Genomic DNA, 22,869 nt, shown 5'->3' with positions numbered 1-22,869 from the left:
AACCTTTGGCTCCTGTGTTCAAGTGACAGCAAAAGACACAGAAGTAATTTCTGTTGTCTAAATACAGGAATAGCCAACATGGTGCTACAGGTGGAGTTATAGTCCAACTACATCTGAAAGGGATCACATTGGCTGACTTAGAACATCTTCCATGAGGTCCTCAATATCAGGCTTGCCACTTTAATATAAAGATTTATAACCCCTACCCATAGGAAGCTGCTCAGAGTAGCTTACAAATACTTTTCTGTTTTAATGTCACAGCTGCTGCTTTGATGAGAGGCAGACACACTCAGCACCGCTGCTCTTCTCTGCCCTCCTACACACAATGACACCCAAGGGTGCCAACTTGAATAAAACGGTGGGGGGAGCCCAGGTAAGCCCCACTCATGAGATGCAGTGCACAAGCACCATTTGAATGGCAATGCCCATCAACTTGGGAGGGGAACTGAAGGGATCTTGGCCCCTAAGAGTTGGCTCCTGTGATGACACCAGCTCCCTCTAGTATAGCATCTAGATCAAGGGAAGTAATAGTGCCACTGTATTCTGCTCTGGTCAGACCTCACCTGGAGTACTGTGTCCAGTTCTGGGCACCACAGTTCAAGAAGGACACTGACAAACTGGAACGTGTCCAGAGGAGGGCAACCAAAATGGTCAAAGGCCTGGAAACGATGCCTTATGAGGAACGGTTAATGGAGCTGGGCATGTTTAGCCTGGAGAAGAGGAGGTTAAGGGGTGGTATGATAGCCATGTTCAAATATATAAAAGGATGTCATATAGAGGAGGGAGAAAGGTTGTTTTCTGCTGCTCCAGAGAAGCGGACACGGAGCAATGGTTCCAAACTACAAGAAAGAAGATGCCACCTAAACATTAGGAAGAACTTCCTGACAGTAAGAGCTGTTTGACAGTGGAATTTGCTGCCAAGGAGTGTGGTGGAGTCTCCTTCTTTGGAGGTCTTTAAGCAGAGGCTTGACAACCATATGTCAGGAGTGCTCTGATAGTGTTTCCTGCTTGGCAGGGGGTTGGACTTGATGGCCCTTGTGGTCTCTTCCAGCTCTATGATTCTATGATTCTATGATTCCCTCTTACTTTCCCTTATATTGGCGATTTGTTTGAAAATGTAAAGTGGAGCTCTAGGGTGAAACACCACGAAAAAGTAAAAATGAGGTTTATTTGGTGTGGTTGGCACCTAATCAGGTCCTTGGTGAATTAAGGAACAAAGGAAGCTGGGTTATGCTAAGTCATAGGAACACATAAATAAGAACAAAGGAAGCTGGTGCTGTCTTCTTTATGTCACCTTGAGTTCCTGTCAGGGGAAAAGGTGGGATATAATCATAATCATAATATGGGGTGGTGTGTGTGTGTGTGTGTGTGTGTGTGTGTGTGTGTGTGTAAAAAGACTAGGGTAAATTGATCTACTCATGTGTCTATTTATTGATCCAATCACTCACCCATCACTGCATAGAAAACAAGAGATATATGATCTATTAAAACATACAGAAAATTATAATAAAAGCAGCACAGCACTCATCCTTTCCTTAAAAGCAGTCAGGTACCAAAATCCTATTGGAATAAGAAAGTCTTCACTTGCAGGGAAGGAAAGAGCCAGTCTAACTTCTCCAGGGAAGGAGTTCCAGAGTCCTGGAGCAGCCACCGAGAAGCCCTTCTTTAATTCAAAGGTTAATAATAATAATAATAATAATAATAATAATAATAATAATAATAATTTATTATTTATACCCTGCCCATCTGGCTGGGTTTCCCCAGCCACTCTGGGCAGCTTCCAACAGGAGATTAAAAAATACATTAAGATATCAGTAATTAAAAACTTCCCTAAACAGGGCTGCCTTCAGATGTCTTCTGAACATCAGATAGCTGTATTTTAAGCTGTATTTTAATTAACTGTTTTTTTCTTTTTTTTCTATTACATTTTATTGTAATTTATATTCGGTGTTAGCCACCCTGAGCACAGCCCTGGCCGAGGAGGGCAGGGTATAAATAAAATGTTGTTGTTGTTGTTGTTGCTGGTGGTGGTTGGTTGGTTGGTTGTTTCTTTGACATCTGATAGGAGCGCATTCCATAGGGTGGGCACCACTACTGAGAAGGCCCTCTGCATTGTTCCCTGCAAATTCACTTCTCGCAGTGAGGGAACTGCCAGAAGGCCCTTGGAGCTGGACCTCAGTATCCGGACTGAACAATGGGGGTGGAGACGCTCCTTCATTATTTCCTCCTCTTTCCCCACTCCTCTTTCTTTCTTTTCTGGTCCCCCTTTCCTATCTAGGTGCAGATCACTTAAACTTCACTTGAGGTATGGAGGACACCACAGCAGTGGCCAAACTTAGGTTGCTGAAGTCTACCCACTTTGAGGGTCTGAGGAACAGCACCCAAGTGACTGAGTTCATCCTGACAGGACTGTCACATGAACGTGGGGTCCAACTTTTCCTCTTTGCCCTGTTCCTCACTTTCTACATGATTGTCCTGCCAAGCAATGTGCTGATCATCATCACCATCCGGAGTGACCCTCATCTCAGCTCACCCATGTATTTCCTATTGGCCAACTTGGCATTCCTGGACATCTGGTATTCTTCCATCACTGCCCCCAAGATGCTAGTTGATTTCTTGGCTGAGCGCAAGATCATTTCTTTCTGGGGCTGCATTGCTCAGCTTTTCTTCCTCCACTTTGTGGGTGCCTCTGAGATGTTCCTGCTCACAGTCATGGCCTATGACCGCTACGTTGCCATCTGCCGTCCCTTGCACTACTCCACTATGATGGGCCGGCGCTTGTGCATCCTATTGGTGATAGCCTCTTGGGCTGGGGGCTTTGTCCACTCTCTCATCCAAGTTGTGTTGATACTCCGCCTTCCATTCTGTGGACCCAATGAATTGGACAATTACTTCTGTGACATCACCCAGGTTCTTAGGATCACCTGTGCCAACTCCTTTGCTGAGGAGATGGTCATGATATTCAGCAGTGGCCTCATCTCTGTGGTCTGCTTTGTGGCCCTCTTGGTTTCCTACATCTTCTTGCTCACCATGCTGAAGAAGAACACCACTGGTGAGTCAGCCAGCAAGGCTCTCTCCACTTGCTATTCGCACATCACCATAGTCATTTTCATGTTTACCCCTGCCATCTACATCTATGCCCGACCCTTTGATGAATATGCTCCTGACAAGGTGGTCTCTGTCTTCCACACAATAATCTTTCCACTCCTAAACCCCATTATTTATACCCTCAGGAATAAGGAGATCACCACAGCTATGAAGAAGGTGGTCAACAGATACCTCCTGTGCAAGGAAACATGAGATCAATAGAATGGTAGTCATCCTGGGGTCTTCCTTGCATGACCAAGGGTGAGAAGATATGGTCAGTTTTAATAAGGAAACATCACTAGGAAACACCATTTCTCCACAATTTTCCAGTGGCTTCTTTTGCTTATGATTGATCTCCCCAACCCCTTTCTGCCTCTACACATTCACACTCTTACATGATTGAATTGAAATACATCCATATAAAATATTCTATTCAATTACCTCATGAATAGTCGTTTCTTAACTTACGCTGAAATTATAGGAAAATTCTAACTGAAAATGGCATAATTTTTTTGCATTAAAGCTGATCATGTAAATTCCAACTAAATTCTAGTGTGCTCTATAACAGAATAAATTTATTTCAAAGACTCCTGTGAAATAAAATTTTAGAAGCAGTCTTTAAAAAAAATCTAACAAATTATCAGTTGCCTTTCAACAAGTACATGGGATAAAATTCCTGTAAGTAAATTATATTAAAGATGTACATGTTGGTTAAGTGAACTATTAATAAGCTCTCTCTATTGTTCTACTGAGCTCAGTTTCATGGAGTAAGCTTGTTTTTTAAATGGTGTTAACGTCCTTAAGCAGTGTGAAATGAAGAAATCTTTTCAATGCCAGAATACAAAACCCTGCTGTGAAATAATAAAAACTGAGATGTCTACATTACCTGAGGCCTGCTGGAGAGTTTGCATAATGAAATTAAGATACCACAGACATTACACATTATGCCTGGAGAATGTACAAAATGGTCTGACACATGCACACCCCTCAAAGTCTGTTAGAGAGTATGCCTAATGTCTGGAGAATGTATAAGATGTAGCTGAGATATGCATGTCCCCCAATATGTATGGGAGAGGAGTACACACAATTTCCCATTCATAAACAGATTATGTGCATATCTTCCATGTGTTGTACAATGACTGGTAGTTGTACACAAATATACATTATTGCTCAATAAAAGATAAAGGTAAAAGACCACTGGACGGTTAGGTCCAGTCAAAGGTGACTATGGGGTTGCGGGGCTCATCTCGCTTTCAGGCCAATGGAGCTGGTGTTTGTCCACAGACAGCTTTCCGGGTCATATGCCCAGCATGACTAAATTGCTGCTGGCACAATGGGACACTGTGATGGAAACCAGAGGGCACGGAAACACTGTTTACCTTCCCACCACAGCAGTACCTATTTATCTACTTGCAGTGGCGTGCTTTCAAACTGCTAGGTTGGCAGGAGCTGGGGCAGAGCAACGGGAGCTCACTCCGTTGTGGGGATTCGAACCGCTGACCTTTCAATTGGCAAGCCCAAGATGCTCAGTGCTTTAGACCACAGTGCCACCCATGTCCCGTGTTGCTCAATATACATTGGCATTAACATATATATTGTGAAAGAAGCAGCAGCTCGGGATCCAGTCCATAAAAGTGCAGTAACACTCATTTTTCTACATGACAGTGATCTGCATCAAGTTGTTCACGGCATGAGAAAGTGCCAGAACAATCTCCTCTTCTCTGTCTGCTGCTTGCCTCATAAACCCTCACCACTGTTTAATTCAGAAGGTGGAATTACCAGCTCAACACACACAACTCTACTAAGTTTCCTTCCTCCCCCCTTAGAAGCTTAAAGTGCAGTGCGTTCTGCAAGCAAATAAATGTTCTTATATGTCTTATCATGCACATCCAGTTATCCCATGGTGTTCATTTTATTCCTTCTATGCATCACTCTCTCTCTCTCAAAAAAAATCAAAAATCTTCATAAGGCCTAGAAGCTTCCACCACTTTAAAATCACACTGATTTTCACTAAGCTGTAAAATGGGACCGGTTGTTGTGGTTCGAGGACCCGACCCCCGCTTGGTGGAATAAAGACACATGGACACAGAATATAAGGTTAATGGGCAAGAAAAGGCCACAACTTTATTGATTACAGCAAGAGAGAAGGTATTGGCTTAGGCATTGGACCACGGAAGATTTGACTCCACCCACTCAAAGAGGGGTGAGTCTGCAGAGGGGTTAACCACCAGTAGGGGGAGCCTGTTGATGCTAATACAACTAAAAGCTCTCCCCGATGTCACCGAGGGTCATGCCATGGCCCCCCCATGACACAGGCATCGGACAGGATTCATGACCGCCGGATTCCTTTAACGGAATACCCAAATTTGAAGGGGTAGGCGATGGCCACACCTTGCCCTTCCACACACCAGCAACACATTCCAATGCCTAACTGCCACCCGAGCCCAAGAGGCTTGCCCCCAATACCCTCACAGCTGTAACCAATCCCTAATACTGCTGACGATGTTACCTAGCCAAATGTCGTTTCCCCGATCTGAAAGATGAACCCGTGAGCAAATGGGCTGAATGGCTGGCGTGGCTGCATCTTGAGCAGCAAACCACGCCCCCACCAAGCCGCCTGATTGGGTGCTCAACCTGGGGCGTGGGGTGCCAGCCATGTGGATGGGGCAGGGGGCGTAATGCCCCCTGCGCGATGCGGAAATCGTCTCCCGCCCACAACACCTCCCCTCCAGAAGGAGGAGAGGCCTTTTCACTAAGCATAAACCTCTTCATAGGATTGTTGTGATGATAAAATTGGGCAGGGCAGGGTGGGGGGGGGGGAGAACCACAGAAGCTTTCCTAAGGTCCTTTGAGGAATGGCAGGATCAAAGTTAAATAAATAAATAAATATTCATCCCTGGTAGGGATAGGCAGACATCAACCTATATTTCAACACTTCTAATGAAGGGAGAGTCCAGTGCCTTCTAAGGAAGGCTGCTCCACTGTTGCACAGCTCATACTATCAGACAAGCCCCCTCCCCACCTTTTACTTGGAATTCGTTGGTTTGGATCCTACCCTCCTGAGCAGCAGAAAACAAATTTCCTCCAACTCGGGAGAGGGGAGCTCTGGTTTGTGGGTTAATCTTGGCCTTCCAGGGGGTCCAATGCCCACTAGGGTTTTGTCCTGTAGCTGAACCCAAGTTAAAGATTTGTTCTCTGTTTCCCCCTGTTCTTTCCTTCTCTATCCTTCCTTCCTTGTTTTTCTTGAATCAAGTTTTAGTCTGTAAGCTCCTTGGAGGCAGAGGCCTGTTCTCTTTTAGGATGTGAATCACTGTGTACACTGCTGATGCAACAAAACAATTTCTTTAACATTTGTAAAACAAGGAGGCTAATCCACTGCACAAATCTACTCCGCTGGGTTTAGTGAGTTCAGATCAAATCTAAACAGGGCATGAGGATGAATTTGCTGTGCTTTGCAGATGGTGACAAGTTCTCCAAGTTTGTTTCCTTTGCCTCACTGGGGACACCAGAGCCAGATGTCAGAGTGGTAACTTTGGAAACAAACTCCCTTTGTAACAATGACCATCCAGCTCTTGAATGCCCATAGCACCAGTTTACCTTGCCAAGATCTAAAGGGATAAATCAAGCATCCTCTTCATTGTTCCCATTTTCCATCTGGCATGGAGAGTTCAAAGTCATCAAGCAAAACCGGAATGCTGATTCTGAGACTGAGATTGGATCAGCTGTGGAAAGAAGTTCTCTGTGCAATCTTCAAGTGACCTCAGAGTGAGTGAGTAAGGGGCAAGTGAGATGGATGGGGCTGATGGGGTAGTTCAGATTCAAATTTGCTAAAAAAATATTACCCCCCTTCAGACACGAGCTGAGTTGCAAAGAAGGTTTAGAATCTATATTTTAATTCAGACCTTATCAATGTTATGCCTTTCACATGCTGCTGGATTAAAGGCAGCCCTCTTTAGTGAAGCTTTTAATATTTGATAAATTCTTGTATTTTATTATTTTGCTGGAATCCACCCAGAGTAGCTGGGGAAACCCAGCCAGGTGGGTGGGGTATAAATAATAAATTATTATTATTATTATTATTATTATTATTATTATTATTATTATTATTATTACTTCCATCATCGCTGGCCATGTGTTGGCTGGGTTGGTTGGAGTTGATTAACATCTTGACAACATTCCATTGGCTATATCTATTCAAATTCTCTACCGTAGGATATGGGAGTGATAGATGATTTTGAGTTCAGAGACGTCAGGCAGAGATTCTGTGGTTTGTGACCATTCCACAATTCTGTCAATTGTCTGCTGATTGCTGTAAGCACAAAATGCTCTGCTCCTCTGTTTTCACCTTCACCTCATGCTTGCCTCACATTTTCTACAACCTCTCTTGCACACAAACCACTGCATGTACGGTATCTCTTGTATCTTCCCCCTCCCAAAGACTTCAACATCTAAGCACTGTTTTCACATTCTGCCCAACTCCCATGCTGTATACCTTTCTATGCCAGTGCTTTCATATTCAACCTCATTCCCATTCCTCCTATTCACTCTGGGTTTTTGTGGGGGGGGGGAAACGTTGGCAACCCCCTTTCCACTTTCATTTTCAGCTTCACTCTTTCTTTTTTAAATCTCTCCACCCTTCCCCTTTCTCTTCTTAGTTCTCCCTTTCTGTGTGATCACCATCATTTCCATACCTTCTCCTGTTCTGCAGCCCCCTTTGTGTATTCAACCCATACTGATATATGTTGCTGAGAATCTTAAGAGCAAGCTGTCACTTTGCTTATTCAGATAGAGAATCTCAAGTTCAGTTGATGGATGTTGTGCACATATGGATGTTTAAAATATCCTTTCTAAATTACCACATTGAATCTAGAACCTTATGTTAAAGACAACAAATGGTACCAGGAGTGATGGTAGTAGATACAATGGAATATTAGAGGGCCTTGTATCCTTTATCTTTCCCACATGAGGCAACTGAGAAATGGAAAAGGGAAAAGTTTAAAACATCAATTTTCACTCTTCTTCATTGGACTAGATGATTCTCTGAGTCCCTTCCAGCTCCACAGTTCTATGATTCTTTGATTCTATAACAGCAGAAGTTTGCGCAAAGCAGTTGTGAAGAGACACTGAACAGAAAATAGCAGTTTTAAATAATGGAAATGGTCTGAGCAAAGTGGGAAGGAAGGGACACAGAAGAAAATGACAGTTTTCAGCAGCAGCAGCAGCAGCAGCAACAACAACAACAACAACAACAACAACAACAACAACAACAACAACAACAACAGAGGTTTGAGTAAATAAGGGATAAAAGGATCTGAAATAAAGTGGTGGTTTTAAACAGTGCTTTTCTTCTAGAAAGAAAGGTGTCAGTACTGCATAACCTTGAGTACCCCCAGAAAAAATCCCTGGCTTTTTAACACGATATATTCTATTCAAACATCTTCCAGAAAAAGCTATGCAGAAGATCAGTTCTGGAATAAATGTTTCATGCATAGAGAAGTGAATCAAAAGTACCCCCTTCACTTAGAAGCAAATGAAAGCTAGTCATGTTCATTCATTTCAATTGGTTTACTCTGAAAGGGGAAAAAAATGGGTTTAGCTTTGGTTTACTTACTTGTTTCCTGTCCTCTCTCTCAAGGAACCTATTTTATGATGTTTTAGCAATTTTATAGCACACTGAGATGATTTCTTCAATGAGCTGGCAGCTTATAAAATATTTTTGAATGAATGAATAAAAAAATATGTTTCCTTTCCCCTTTTACAGGCTAAATGGGGCACCTTAAAGAAAACCACACAAGAATAAATGAATTCCTTTTGATGGCCATATCCCCCACATGGGAGTCCCAAGCCATCCTCTTTGCGGTCTTCCTCCTGGTTTACGCATCTACCATAGTAGGAAATAGTCTTATCATGCTGACCGTGACTTCTGACATTCGACTGCAAACACCTATGTACTTCCTGTTGGGGAACCTCTCCTTCGTGGACCTTTGCTACTCCACAGTCACAACCCCTAAAATTCTAGTGGACCTTTTGTCCAAGAAGAAGAGCATCTCCTTTGATGCCTGCATGGCCCAGCTCTTTTTCCTCCATTTTGTGGGTGCTACCGAGATGTTCCTTCTCACCATCATGGCCTATGACCGGTATGTGGCTATTTGCAAGCCTCTGCACTATCCCAATATCATGAACAGGCAGCTTTGTAGCTGGCTGGTGGCAGCCTCTTGGACTGGGGGCTTCATCCACTCCACAGTCCAGTTAGTCCTCACTATAGGGCTTCCCTACTGTGGGCCCAACCAATTGGACAACTTCTTCTGTGATGTCCCACCAGTTATCAAGCTGGCCTGCACTGATACCTACATCACTGAACTGCTCATAGTCTCCAACAGTGGCCTCATCTCAATCAGCTGCTTTGTCATCCTGGTGACCTCCTATGCCACCATCCTGGTGAGAATCCGCTCCCCTGAGGGACGGCGCAAAGCCCTCAATGTCTGTGCCTCTCACCTAATGGTGGTGACATTGTTCTTTGGTCCTTGCATCTTTATCTACGGTGGGCCCTTATCCACTATCTCAGTAGACAAGCTGACCCCTGTCCTGTACAATATCAATATCATTACTCCCATGCTGAATCCATTGATCTACACTCTGAGAAACAAAGATGTTAAGTCAGCCATAAGGAAGCTGACAGGGAAGGAAACAATTTCTGATGGGAAGGTAGACATGTGAGTCCCTGGATTATTGCTTATAGAGACCTTCACAGCAGCATAGTTGGGTGTAGCATGTAATTGGAGAGTGTTGAAAGCAACCATTTTTGATAAAAATTGGACTGATCTTTAAAAAATGTGCTTTGGCACATTTGAAATATGAATTAAGTACCCATCATATTCTTTTTTAATGCCGAGGAGTTAGTAAGAAATCTAATTAACAACAAGAACAATAAGAACCTACAGGCTTAATCAGCAAGTCCTTTATCAGTAAGGAGGCTTCATTTTTAAAAAGCATTATTATAGCACTATGGTTTTCATTTCCTATGCAAAAGCCCTGCTAGCTTCTGCTCAAATCCCTATTATTACTGCCTGACTGTAATGTAGATATCATTGGCAATCAAATAAAAAAGAGGTTAAATGCCTGTGAATATAACCTGTAATTAAATAAACTTAGTATGTGTATTAAACAAATATATCAGTTTTTGATATATAACATTCAATAAACCTGATAGTGTGATATTTTAAGTTGTAGAACTGGGAACACTCTTGAGTCCAAAAACATATTTCATTGACACTACCAAAGTAATTATTTCTAAACAACCACCCTACTCCAATTATTTTGGGGACATGACATGCATGGTCTTTAACCCTTTCTCCCCACACTATGGTTCTGATCCAGATTGCCTATTCTGAACATGGAAGGGGAAACTAGCAGTCACTTTCTGTGAACCCCTTAGATCCCTATGCCCTTCTGTCACCTATCCTGTAGCCAAATCCAAGCAGGTGCTACTAAATCATTTACATGCACTTTCCCTGTTTATCTCTCACTACCCTTCCTTCTTTTAAACTGTAAGATCCTTGGAAGCAGAGCTCTTTTCTCTTTCATGTTGTAACGTACTCTAGACAATTATGGTGCAACAACATCAATTCCCTTCAAATTTTTAAATCAAGAAGGTGCTTACAAAGTACAAATCCATCCTATGGCACATAAAAGGTAAAGGTAAAGGGACCCCTGACTATTAAGTCCAGTCGTGGCCGACTGGAGTTATGGCGCTCATCTCGCTTTATTGGTTGAGGGAGCTGGCATACAGCTTCTGGGTCATGTGGCCAGCATGACTAAGCTGCTTCTGGCGAACCAGAGCAGTGCACGGAAACACCGTTTAGCTTCCTGCCAAAGCGGTACCTATTTATCTACTTTCACTTTGATGTGCTTTTGAACTGCTAGGTTGGCAGGAGCAGGGACCAAGCAACGGGAGCTCACCCCGTCACGGGGATTTGAACCACTGACCTTCTGACTGGCAAGCCCTAGGCTCTGTGGTTTAGAACCTTAAAAACTAAGGAGTAGTCCCTTAAAACTAAGGAGTAGGTTCCACCGAGATTTAAACTCAGATCGCTGGATTCAGAGTCCAAAGTGCTAACCATTACACCATGGAACCTTACACATGGCACATAATAGATGCCAATTAAAAGTAAACTGGACCAGGGAGGAATTTCCTTTACAAATCCTCAAAACTTTCTGCCTTTCTCTCACTGGAGACATCAGAGCAGTAACTTTGGCAAGAAACTCCCTTTGCAGCCACAATCATTCAGCTCCGCCATACTCACCATATCAGTTTGCCCTGCCAAGATAAATCAGGAAGTCTTTTCATTATTTTCACTTGCTAACTTTCAAAGGCATTGAGTGAAACTGGAATGCCACTTTCCACTCCCCAGTGCAAGATCTTAGTGGCTGTGAAGAGTTGTTCCTCATGCAACCTCAGAGTGAGTAAGGACAGAGCAAGTGAGATGGACAGGGCTGATGGGGTAGACGTGCTCTAAATTCACTGAGCAATTTCCCCCCTTAAAACACAAACTAGGCTGCAAAAAATGTTACAACCTGTCTTGTAATTCCCAGATAGGTGCCCTCCAGATGTTTCTGAACTACAACTCCCATCACCATTGACCATGCTGTGTGGGATTGATTGGAGCTGGGGATGAATAACCCTTGGGCAGCATCCCACTGGCTGCCACCAATTCTCTATTATAGGATTTGTGACTATAGCTACTTTTGAGAAATTTTAAGGAGGGGCATTTTGCATCTTGTGATTGTTTCATAATTCTTTCAGTTGTCTAGCAGTCCTTATCAAGCACAAAAGCAGGGCTGTTACTGCTATTGGGCAAAGTGAGGCAATCACCCTCAGTGGCACATGTTGGTACCATTTTATAACTTGCTTTGGGTTAGGTTTTGTGAAAAAAGCAGCTAATTAAAGATACTTGTGATGGTGGTGATAATATTACTGCTATGAGGCAGCAGCTCTCTGGTTTTCCCCTGACACACCACAGACATTCTCCAAGATCGTTGAGGCAGACAAAAGTAAACCAAACTGGAATGAAAAGTATTTATCGGAAGCTGAAAGAGGAATCTCTGTTTGTCCTTTTTCATTCTTCTGGGATTCTTGCATTCTTTTTTGCATGCTTATGTATTTGAAAAGCCTACACAACCTGTTAAACCAGATTGCCTGCATCTGGTTCAATTTGGAAGGTGATCTCTAGAGGCTTGCTGACATTTTCCAGTATATGTGTTTATTCAGAAATTTATAGGCTGGGTGCAAGTGAAGTTGTATCCTAAATATTCCCCCAGACTGTCCAGGTCCAATGCACCTCTGTCAGGTTCCTGGGGAGCTATCCAGCACCTCAATCATGGTTAAATCCCAGAGCCCCAAAGTCATTTCTCTGTCCCTCTTTCTACCCCCCTTCTTTTTTTCACCAACTGCAGTTTCTTTTCTCAGACAGATTGTTTTCACCATTCTTAGCTGTGTTGGAGAGTAGAGAGTGTGAGCCCACATGATTTATTCGAGGGGGGGTTAGGTAACATTGCATCAAGGAAGTGTCAATTCATATTTTTGTCTGTCCCATAGCACAAAAGTGCAATATTTTTTGGAGGCATGTTTGTTGCACAAGACATCCTAATCACATGTAAATGCACAACCTGAATTTGCTGGCATGTGATTGAACCCTACCTGAAGATGGTGGTGCCCAAAGAGAGATTTTACTTCTTGGCCATTCAAAGGGGCAGCTATTGATAGCAAGCAGCCACACACACACCTCTCCACAGTCAAATGAGACATTTGGCATTTTTTTCAGGACTGATAAGGTTTTATCCAACAGCTTTTCCTGTTTCCACCAACCGTCTCATGTCCAGCCAGCACCACAACCCCCAGTGTACGATATAGATAAATATTAAAATTTCTTGATGCAGTACTACTGATGCTCTCAAAAGTTAAAGCAAATCCTGGTACATAAAGGATGCAACTCAGTCTACTCTTTCCCTAGTCCAAGTCCTATTGAACACACCGGATTTGATCTAGACTGACAGTGCAATCCCATCCATATCTACTCAGAAGTAAGTCCCATTCATAGGCATGCATATTTTAACTGTCCCTTCATATTTGCTCGAACTGTATATTTGTAAATAAAGACAAGTATTCTAAAATGAAGATTTATTTTATTTTGTTATAAATATATTTATATACTGTTGTATCATAGAAATCTATCTTAGTGGTTTATGATAATTTAAAATACGAACCATACGGTAAAATCATTTTACAAAATAAAAACAAGTGAAAAGCAAGTGAAAAGGAAACAATTTCTGATGGGAAGGTAGACATGTGATTCCCTGGATTGCTGCTTATAAAGACCTTCACAACAGCAAAGCTGGGCAAAATATGTGATGGCAGTGTCTCAAAAACAGCCATCTAAACTGATGTGGTTTCAAAAAAATGTGAGGGGCACTGAAACTTTGAATGTATGATTTTAGGACCCAAACTATTCTTTTGATTTTATGGTGGTTAAGAAATCTGAATGATGATAACAGCAGCAAAATACAAACTTAAGGAGGAAGTCCTTAGACAGTAAGGAATCTTCATTTTAAAATAGATATTATGGCAGTATGGTTTCCATTTCTTAGGTAGATTACCTTCAAGCTTCTGACTGAATCCCAAATGTTAATTCCTGACTGTGATGTAAATGTCACATATACTCAGATAAACAAAGAGGTTTAAAATATTATTGTAAAAAATAACAATAAGCTAAGTATTCAATAAGAAAATAAACCTGCTAATATATGGTGCAGTGTGTATACATAAAAATATACCAGATATATATGTATATGAACGTTGTGAGGGAGAACCCTTGGGTCTGCCTCTTTGTGACCCAACTGCCAGTGGGAGCTGACAAGTAGATCAACTAATCAAGAGGCGTGGGGGAATGGGATGTCAAGGACTGGCTGGATGAGGAAGAGCATTGGAAGCTGCCCACCCAAGAGCCCCTCAGGAAGGACACAGAAAATGACTTAGATCCTGGATCACAGTGGTGGGACACTGAAGAGCAGTCTGCAGAAGGGATGAGCTGAGTGGTGCAAGAAGCACGGGGGGGGGGGGAGTTGTGTGATCAAGAATGGTCAGGAGAAGGAGGGCCTTCCAGGATAGGGTTAGAGACTGAGAGTCACAGTGTGAGCACAGACTCAGACAGAGAAGAGTCAGAGGTTGCCCTTGCTGCCCAACAACAGAACAGTCCCAATCCTGCTGGCTCTCCTCCCCCTCTGACACCCCGCTTGAGGAGAGTCCTGCACATTGCCGAACAACAGGCCAAACCGGTCTAGAGGAGGAGCCCCCCCCCCCACCAACACAGCCTTTGTCTGCTTGAGATGAATCCAGAGTGAGAGGCTAGAGGGGAAAGGTCAGGGCTAGTGATCAATTTCAGCAACATCTCAGCTGGATTAAGAGAAACCAGAGGACTCTACTGTGTTGTTATTTTCTGTTAATAAAAAGCTGACTGCATTCCATGTCTACCATGTGTCTCTGCGCTGTGATCAACGTGGGCTCTGGCTAACCGAGCAGACTCAGATAGGATAGATGAAACAGAGTGGGTTAGTGTTGGCATTAGGAATAGTCTGTGGCCAAACAATTTTCTCTTTACCTAAAGAAAGTGTTAAGATCTGGAGGGGCTGGAAGTGTTCTGTGGGTGGAGTAAAACAATAGCCAGTCATAGGAAGCATTTCTCTGTCCACTTTAATATCTTCAGTGAAGACTTATTAAACATCACTGTTAAGCTACAACCTCTTATATAAACATATAAAGTTCCTGTTTTGTTATAGGTGCCTTTACTTCATTTTTCTGAGTGAGAGCTGCATGGTCACAAGTTCACCTTCACCTATTTATACCATCTTGCTTCTGGTAAATAAAAGACTCTACTAAAATTGGTTTAGACCAGAACCTCTGCTATGGGAAGAGTACAGGCAGCCAGTCTCACTTCATGACTTAAGGCAAAACAGGAAAGAAGAAGAAGAAGAAGAAGAAGAAGAAGAAGAAGAAGAAGAAGAAGAAGAATTTGGATTTGATATCCTGCTTTATCACTACCCGAAGGAGTCTCAAAGCGGCTAAAATTCTCCTTTCCCTTCCTCCCCCACAACAAACACTCTGTGAGGTGAGTGGGGCTGAGAGACTTCAAAGAAGTGTGACTAGCCCAAGGTCACCCAGCAGCTGCATGTGGAGGAGCAGAGACGCGAACCCGGTTCACCAGATTACGAGTCTACCTCTCTTAACCACTACACCACACCACTCTGTAGGCAGAGTCTTGGTCTATTCAATACTGCAAAGCACCGTGAACACTGGTGTTGCAACACTGTGGATTGCTTTCAGATTTGTAAAGCAAGAAGGTGGTTGCAATGTACAAATCCATTCTAATGGACTTGCTAAGTGAAGATTAAAGGAAAACTGGGTTGAGGAAGAATTTCCTTTGCAAGTTCTCAAAGTTTACTGCCCTTCTCTCACTGGGAATACTAGAGCAGTAACTTTGGAAAGAAACTCCCTTTGCAACCACACTCACCAGCTCCTTAATGCCTACAGATATGTGCCAAGACTCAAAGAGATAATTAAATAAGACTTTTCATTGTTCCCATTTGCCAGCTTTCAAAGTCATTGAGTGACACTGCAAGGCAATTTCTCACTTCACACTCCAAGATTTGATTAGCTGTGAAGAGATGTTCCCTGTGCAACCTCAGAGTGAGTAAGGAAGAGAGTGCAAGTGAGACACACAGGGCTGATGGGGTAGACCTGATATAAATTTGCTAACCAATTTCCCTCCTTCAGACACAGACTAGCTTGCAAAAAAAAAGAAAGGGTTAGAACTTGTCTTGTAATTCACAGCTAGCTAATGTGTTCTCCAGATGTTTCTGGACCACAGCTACCATTATCCTTGAGCATGTTGCCTGGGACTGATTGGAGCTAGGGTTGAATAAACCCTGGGTGGCATCCAATTGACAGCCCTGTTCTAATTCTCTGTTATAGGATTTGTGATGATAGATGCTTTGGGGTTGAGTGATTTTAGGGGGAGATTTTGCATTTTGTGATTATTCCATAATTCTCTCAATTGTCTTGTGATGCTTGTCAAACAGAGAAGCAGGGCAAAGTGAGACAATCACTTGAGGTGGCACATGGCGGTTTCATTTCAAAGTTGCTCTGGGTCACATTTCGGGGGGGGGGCAAATAATAAAGGATAATGGTGGTGGTGGTGATAATGCTGGGGATGGGTGGAGAGCAACCCTCTGGCTGCTTCATCTCACACACCACATCCAGTCCCCAAGATTGCTGAGGCAGACACAGTTGAATCAAACTGAGACAACAAGTCCTCATATGGAGCAGATGACAATTAGAAAGAAGGGTCTGTGATTCTCCTATTTTCTTCTCTCTGGGATTGGGTTTATTTCTCTTTCTGCAAGTATGTGTATTTCAAAAGTCTGCCCAGCCTCTTGTACCAGGTTGCCTGGGTCTGGTTCCTGTTGGAGGGAGATCTCTGGAAGCTTATTGGCATTTTGTAATATGTGTGTTTCTTTGCAAAAATACAAGCTGAGCATAGGTGCTGGAATAGCTTAAACACCCTAATAGACTGCTAAGAACCACTGCACCCGCCAACATCAGGTTCGCAGGGAGAAATCCAGTACCCCCCCAAACCCTGTTAACTCCCGAGTCCCAAATCCATCTCTTGCTCTTAGGTAGGCATCTCAATTGCACAATTCTTAGCTAGGGTGGGGAGTAGAGCTTCTGGGCACTTGCAGAAGACCTGTTTATTGAGCAGTCAGCCCAATTCATTTGTAATTTGGTTAGGCAACATTGCATCAAGGAAGTATTGCCACATACTTTCCTCCGCATTTTCCTTATCAGAAAAAAAGTTAAATATTTGGGGGGGGGGAGCATGTCTAGAGTGCAAGATTTCCCAAACAACTGTAAATGTACAATCTGAATTCGCCATAAAGTAACTGAATCCTACCTGAAGATGATGACACCCTGAAAGGGCCCACAAAGAGATCTTACTCTTAGATATCCCTTGGACCACACAAAAAGCCAGCTATTGATAGCAATCTCCCAATCACCTTATTAAAGGAGACATTTGACATTTGTCAGGACTAATAAGGTATAATGTGGCAGTTTTATTGATTTCATTAGCTCTCTCTTATCCCCATCCCCCACCCCCAATGTACAATATGGATAGAATTTTAAAATGTCCTGATGCAGAACTACCTGGGTCCTCAAAATGCAAGGTATAATATTATGACATAAAGTTTGCATTCCAGTGCACACCTTTCTAGGACTGTGGTGTTAATCATGTTTGCTAGAGTTACTGAAGATATCTTAAAAACTGCTTCATTAGGAGAGTGCTAAATGATACCCACTGCCATCATGAGTGATCATTAGAAGAGTTTTCTGTGTAAGGAACTGAATACAGTGGTACCTCAGGTTAAGAACTTAATTCGTTCTGGAGGTCCGTTCTTAAGCTGAAACAGTTCTTAACCTGAAGCACCACTTTAGCTAATGGGGCCTCCTGCTGCTGCTGCGCCACCACCGCACAATTTCTGTTCTCATCCTGAAGCAAAGCTCTTAACCCAAGGTACTATTTCTGGGTTAGCAGAGTCTGTAACCTGAAGCATCTGTAACCCGAGGTACACTGTATGCTGTGAAAATTTAGTGAAGAAGGCATCCCACTACTAACTGTCGTAGTCTATCTATATGGGTGCCTAGAACAGTTCCTTGCTGCACTAGAGAACTCATGACAAGCAGTGTCTTGGCTCTTATTGATGCTTTTATTGGTTTTATGGTATTAATTAGACTATACACCACCTTACGATATTGTGTATGTAAGTGCTGTTTATGAATATGTAAATAAAGAAAACAGAACTTGTTACCCTCATCCCGTTTAAAGCGCTGAGTAGTTCCAGGGATATAGTGCTTAACTGGATCTTGTTTCTATTGGAAGTTACTAGAGGTTTATTGACATTTTGTAAAACTTGACTTTGTAGTTCCCTAGCCAATTGTGGAGGGGCAGACCTTGGTAATCTTTCATAATAAGAGGCCTTTATGAGGCCACATTTGGCACCCCCAAATGTATATTATTATTTTGCATCCCCTCAAACTGATATAGAAATGTAGTGAACTGGATGCTGCAAAAATGGGAAATTGCTAAAATGAAATTGACAGTTTTACCAATTCCTACACCTTGTATATTCTGTATACACCTTGACATTCTGGAGACCAGATACATAAAATAATTGAATGGACAGACAGAGAGATATTACCCTGTATACCTAAAATGTTGTTGCTATTGCCATTCAACCTGTGAAAGTTGGCAGTCCCAGGCAATTGCTGTTAGTGTCCAAAAGCTTACACCAGTAAATGACTCCAGTCACCTATACAGTATGTGTAGCATGTATGGCAGAAGAGTGGGGAAATAAAAGTCTTCAGATATTGATCAATTGTATCTGGAAATTCAAATGTTCACATGATTTTGAACTTTGGGCTTGATATTGGACTTTTTGAACTGTAGGGGTAATGAGTGTCAATTGGCAATTATGCTTAAAAACCACCTAGAAGCCCCATCATGGGTCAAAGAAACCAGGCAGGAGTCAGGGGTGGAAGGACTAACATGGCCCTATAATGTATCTATTATGGTTTTGCCAGGAAAGGAACAGCTTGGCCACAGTCGAGCAAGCCTTGGCAACTTCTAGAATGCATTATTGCCTGGGTAGGCAATAAGCCCAATCACCTTCTAAAGCTGGCCTGCGGATGGTCCGGGAATCAGTGTGTTTTTGCATAAGTAGAATGTGTCCTTTTATTTAAAATGCATCTCTGGGTTATTTGTGGGGCTAAGGAATTCATTCATTATCCCCCCTCCCCAAATATAGTCCAGTCCCCCACAAGGTCTGAGGGACAGTGGACCGGCCCCCTGCTGGAAAAATTTGCTGACCCCTGCATTATTGCAATGCACTCTATGTAAGGCTACACTTGAAACTGCAGCTAGTGCAGAATGCTGCATCCCAGCATTTGGCCAGAGCACCTCCTTATTAACATACTACAATGGTGCTGAATGTCATTCTATTACTAGGCCAGAATATTACTGAGCTAACCAGGCATTATCTCAGCTCCCCATGAGACACCCAGAAGAAGAAGAAGAAGAAGAAGAAGAGGAGGAGGAGGAGGAGGAGGAGGAGGAGGAGGAGGAAGAAGAAGAAGAAGAAGAAGAGCAGCTCTGAAGCTCTGAACAACTGCAAAGCATAGTTCGATCCTTGCTTACATTCTATCAGTGATGGTTTTTCCGTAGACACTAGTCGTTCTTATCTGCTATACAACAACAATTCATTTAGGAATCTGCCTTAGTCGGTAACTAAAGTCATCAAAAGCAGGGGGGAAGGATCACTTTAGCAGTATTTATAAGGATGGGGCAAAATGTTACCAGCCTGAAGATGGTGAAGAGGAGGAGGTTGCGGCCAAAAATAAGAAGGTGATTTGGACAGTTTGTTTTAAGTATAAACACTGAGCACATTCTACCCTGATTTAAGTTGCGTATATGCCATCCAGATTCTAGGTCCAACTGCACACTTTAAAAAGTCCCTTGGAGGTAACAGTATTATTGTTAGTGAATAAAGTGCTTAAACAACCTGGATCCAGGTTACTCAAAGGACCAAATTTTCCCTAGTGTACAGGTTGGATCAGTATAATCACTTGGCCAAGCCTTCCCGACTGTCCCACAGTTATCGCATATTGATTTATTTTCTGTACCAACTGAAAGTTTTTATGGTAATGGCTACTTCTCCATCTGTTGATAATATTTTTAGTTTCACCAAGCACTTATAGAGAATTGATTAGATTCAGTCTTGATAATCTGATCCATGTTTTGTGATTTAGGGTTGAATTCAATGGTAGTCCTATTCAGGGTAGAGCCAATGAAAATGGCAGGCCATTCATTTGAATGGCTCTACTCTAAGTAGGAATAGCATTGGATACAGCATATATTTATTTAGTTAGTTGGTTGGTTGGTTGGTCATAGCTTGCCATTCCCCCCCCACACACACACAAGCAGCCAATTTTATATGGTTTTCGTTATTTTATTTTCCACCCCCATGATCTGTTTTAATGAAGTGGCCACTTATCAATATTCTTATTAAATAAATAAATAAATAAAAATGCTTCTTTCCACTTTTGCAGGCAAAATGGATCGCCTGAAAGGAAACTACACCAGAGTCAATGAATTCCTCTTTGTGGCCCTTTCTCCAACATGGCAATCCCAAGCCACCCTCTTTGTGTTCTTCCTCCTAGTCTATGCAGCCACGCTAGTAGGAAACAGCCTGATCTTGCTGACAGTGACCTCAGACCCTCGACTGAGAACACCCATGTACTTTCTGCTTGGGAACCTCTCATTTCTAGACCTTTGCTACTCCCATGTCACAACCCCTAAGATGTTGGTGGACTTTTTGTCTGAGAAGAAGAGCATCTCCTTTGATGCCTGCATGGCCCAGCTCTTTTTCCTCCATCTCTTGGCCGCTGCTGAGATGTTCCTCCTCACTGTCATGGCCTATGACAGGTATGTGGCCATTTGCAAGCCTCTGCACTATCCCAATATCATGAACAGGGAGCTCTGTAGCTGGCTGGTGGCAGCCTCTTGGACTGGGGGCTTCATCCACTCCATGGTTCAATTACTCCTCACTATAGGCCTTCCCTACTGTGGGCCCAACCAATTGAACAACTTCTTCTGTGATGTCCCACCGGTCATCAAGCTGGCCTGCACTGACACCTACATCACTGAGCTTCTCATAGTCTCCAACAGTGGCCTCATTTCAGCCAGCTGCTTTGTCCTTTTGGTGATCTCCTATGCAACCATCCTTGTGAGGATCCGCTCTCCTCAGGGACGACGCAAAGCCCTCAATGTCTGTGCCTCCCATCTAATTGTGGTGACATTGTTCTTTGGACCCTGCATCTTTATCTACACTGAGCCTTTATCTGCTATCACAGTAGACAAGCTGACCCATGTTCTTTACAATATCAATCTCATCACCCCTATGCTGAATCCATTAATCTACACTCTGAGAAACAAAGATGTGAAGTCAGCAATAAGGAAGCTGACAGGGAAGGAAACAATTTCTGATGGGAAGGTAGAGACGTGATTCTAAAGACTTTCACAGAATATCCTCCAAAGAAACTATCTAAACAGCCATGCTTTTGCTTTTATGGAGAAGGGTGGATAACAAATTTAAATAATGACAACAGCAGCAACATACAAATCTAACCTGCAAATGCTTAATCAACAATGACATTTCATTTTAAAACTGATATTATAGCACTTTGGTTTTCTTTTCCTATGCAGAAGCTTGAGATTGAATCACAATTATTACTCCCTGACAATGATGAAAACATCCTATGCAATCAAATAAATAAAGAGATCAAGCACATGAAAATACAACATGTAATCAAATAAACTGAGTATGATATTTAATCAAAATATCATTGTTCAAATAAATAACATTAATATACGGGATAATACAATGGTGTTGTGTGTGTGTGTGTGAGAGAGAGAGAGAATGAAATGTTGTATGTAACTTAAAAATATAATATAGTTGGTGAGCTTCTCCATAGACCAGAAGACTAGGAGTGGCTCTGCAAATATTTTGGGGTGGGGTGGGTGAGAGAGTCAGCAGTGAAATCTGAAGTGGGTAACATAAAGACATACAGACATAATTTTATTTGTAGCATCACAATGCTTGGATAATTGTCAAGGTTTAAACCCTCCCACCCAGCCCAACTCTGTGATGGAAAATAATGCCACCTCTACAGAGCCCTAACCTTGACATTTTCCAATTTGAGTAAAGTGGAAAAGGAAGACCAAGAGAACAAAGGAAGCAGTGGGGAAATCCATTTAAGGTATAATATGCAGATTGACTCATGAGAACAGTGTCATCAATAAGGTACAGTGTTAACCCTCTCATCACTGATTTCATCTGGCAAAGTTACAGAGGTGGAGGCTTAGTCATTGTTTCAGAAACTAACCCCCCCCCCCAATCACTCTCTTTATACCCAATCCTCACTAGGGGACTACATCTTTTCAAAGCCAAAACCATTTATTCTTTTTACCCACTTCTGTCTGTATCATTCTGGTTTGTATCTCACCCCAAAAACCCACCTGTCCTGCCTTCCCTTCAGCTATGTGGTTCTCTGGCACCACCCTCCGATCTACTTAAACCTCCCTGAAAAATCAAAATTGGAAACAGAATTGTTAGATCCTAAAACTAAGAATTTGTCAAGAATGTATAACTTGCTGTTGAAATGGAATACTCAAGATGAAACGGTGAAGTCTGTTATGATTAAATGGGCACAAGATGTTGGACATAACATTATGTTTGCTGACTGGGAACAGTTGTGGACCACAGGTATGAAATTTACGGCATGTAATGCCTTAAGAGAGAATATTATGAAAATGATATATAGGTGGTACATGACACCAGTCAAGCTTACAAAAATTTATCATTTGCCCGATAATAAATGTTGGAAATGTAAAGAAACTGAAGGAACATTCTTTCACCTTTGGTGGACGTGCCCAAGGATTAAGGCTTTCTGGGAAATGATCTATAATGAACTGAAAAAGGTATTTAAATATACCTTCCTGAAGAAAGCAGAGGCCTTTCTCCTGGGCATGGTCGGCCAACTGGTGTCAAAGAAGGACAGAACTTTTTTTATGTATGAAACAACAGCAGCAATAATACTCATTGCGAAGTACTGGAAGA

The 22,869-nt window shown here is 42.5% G+C and overlaps 2 protein-coding genes across 3 annotated transcripts; both read left to right on the top strand.

Moving 5' to 3' along the window:
- The first annotated feature begins 2,090 nt into the window (after positions 1–2,090).
- Positions 2,091–21,495, top strand: LOC309326879 (uncharacterized protein). The gene is made up of 4 exons (XM_081835911.1): positions 2,091–3,284; positions 14,920–14,998; positions 15,760–15,826; positions 20,300–21,495. The coding sequence occupies exons 1-4, from the start codon at positions 2,308–2,310 to the stop codon at positions 21,253–21,255; spliced, it is 2,079 nt and encodes a 692-aa protein (XP_081692037.1). The 5' UTR covers positions 2,091–2,307; the 3' UTR covers positions 21,256–21,495.
- Positions 3,228–9,878, top strand: LOC309326614 (olfactory receptor 4Q2-like). Of its 2 annotated transcripts, none has more exons than XM_081835482.1 (2): positions 3,228–3,348; positions 8,849–9,878. In XM_081835482.1, the coding sequence occupies exon 2, from the start codon at positions 8,854–8,856 to the stop codon at positions 9,802–9,804; it is 951 nt and encodes a 316-aa protein (XP_081691608.1). In that variant the 5' UTR covers positions 3,228–3,348; positions 8,849–8,853; the 3' UTR covers positions 9,805–9,878. The 2 variants fall into 2 exon arrangements, with proteins under 2 accessions (XP_081691608.1, XP_081691609.1); XM_081835483.1 differs by lacking the exon at positions 3,228–3,348 and adding an exon at positions 6,709–6,856.
- Positions 21,496–22,869: the final 1,374 nt, after the last annotated feature.

The sequence above is a fragment of the Podarcis erhardii genome (assembly GCF_964252035.2).
Source record: "Podarcis erhardii genome assembly, chromosome: 13".
NCBI lineage: Eukaryota > Metazoa > Chordata > Lepidosauria > Squamata > Lacertidae > Podarcis > Podarcis erhardii.
Note: the sequence above shows the minus strand (reverse complement) of the source record. Positions and strands in the feature narration are given on the sequence as shown.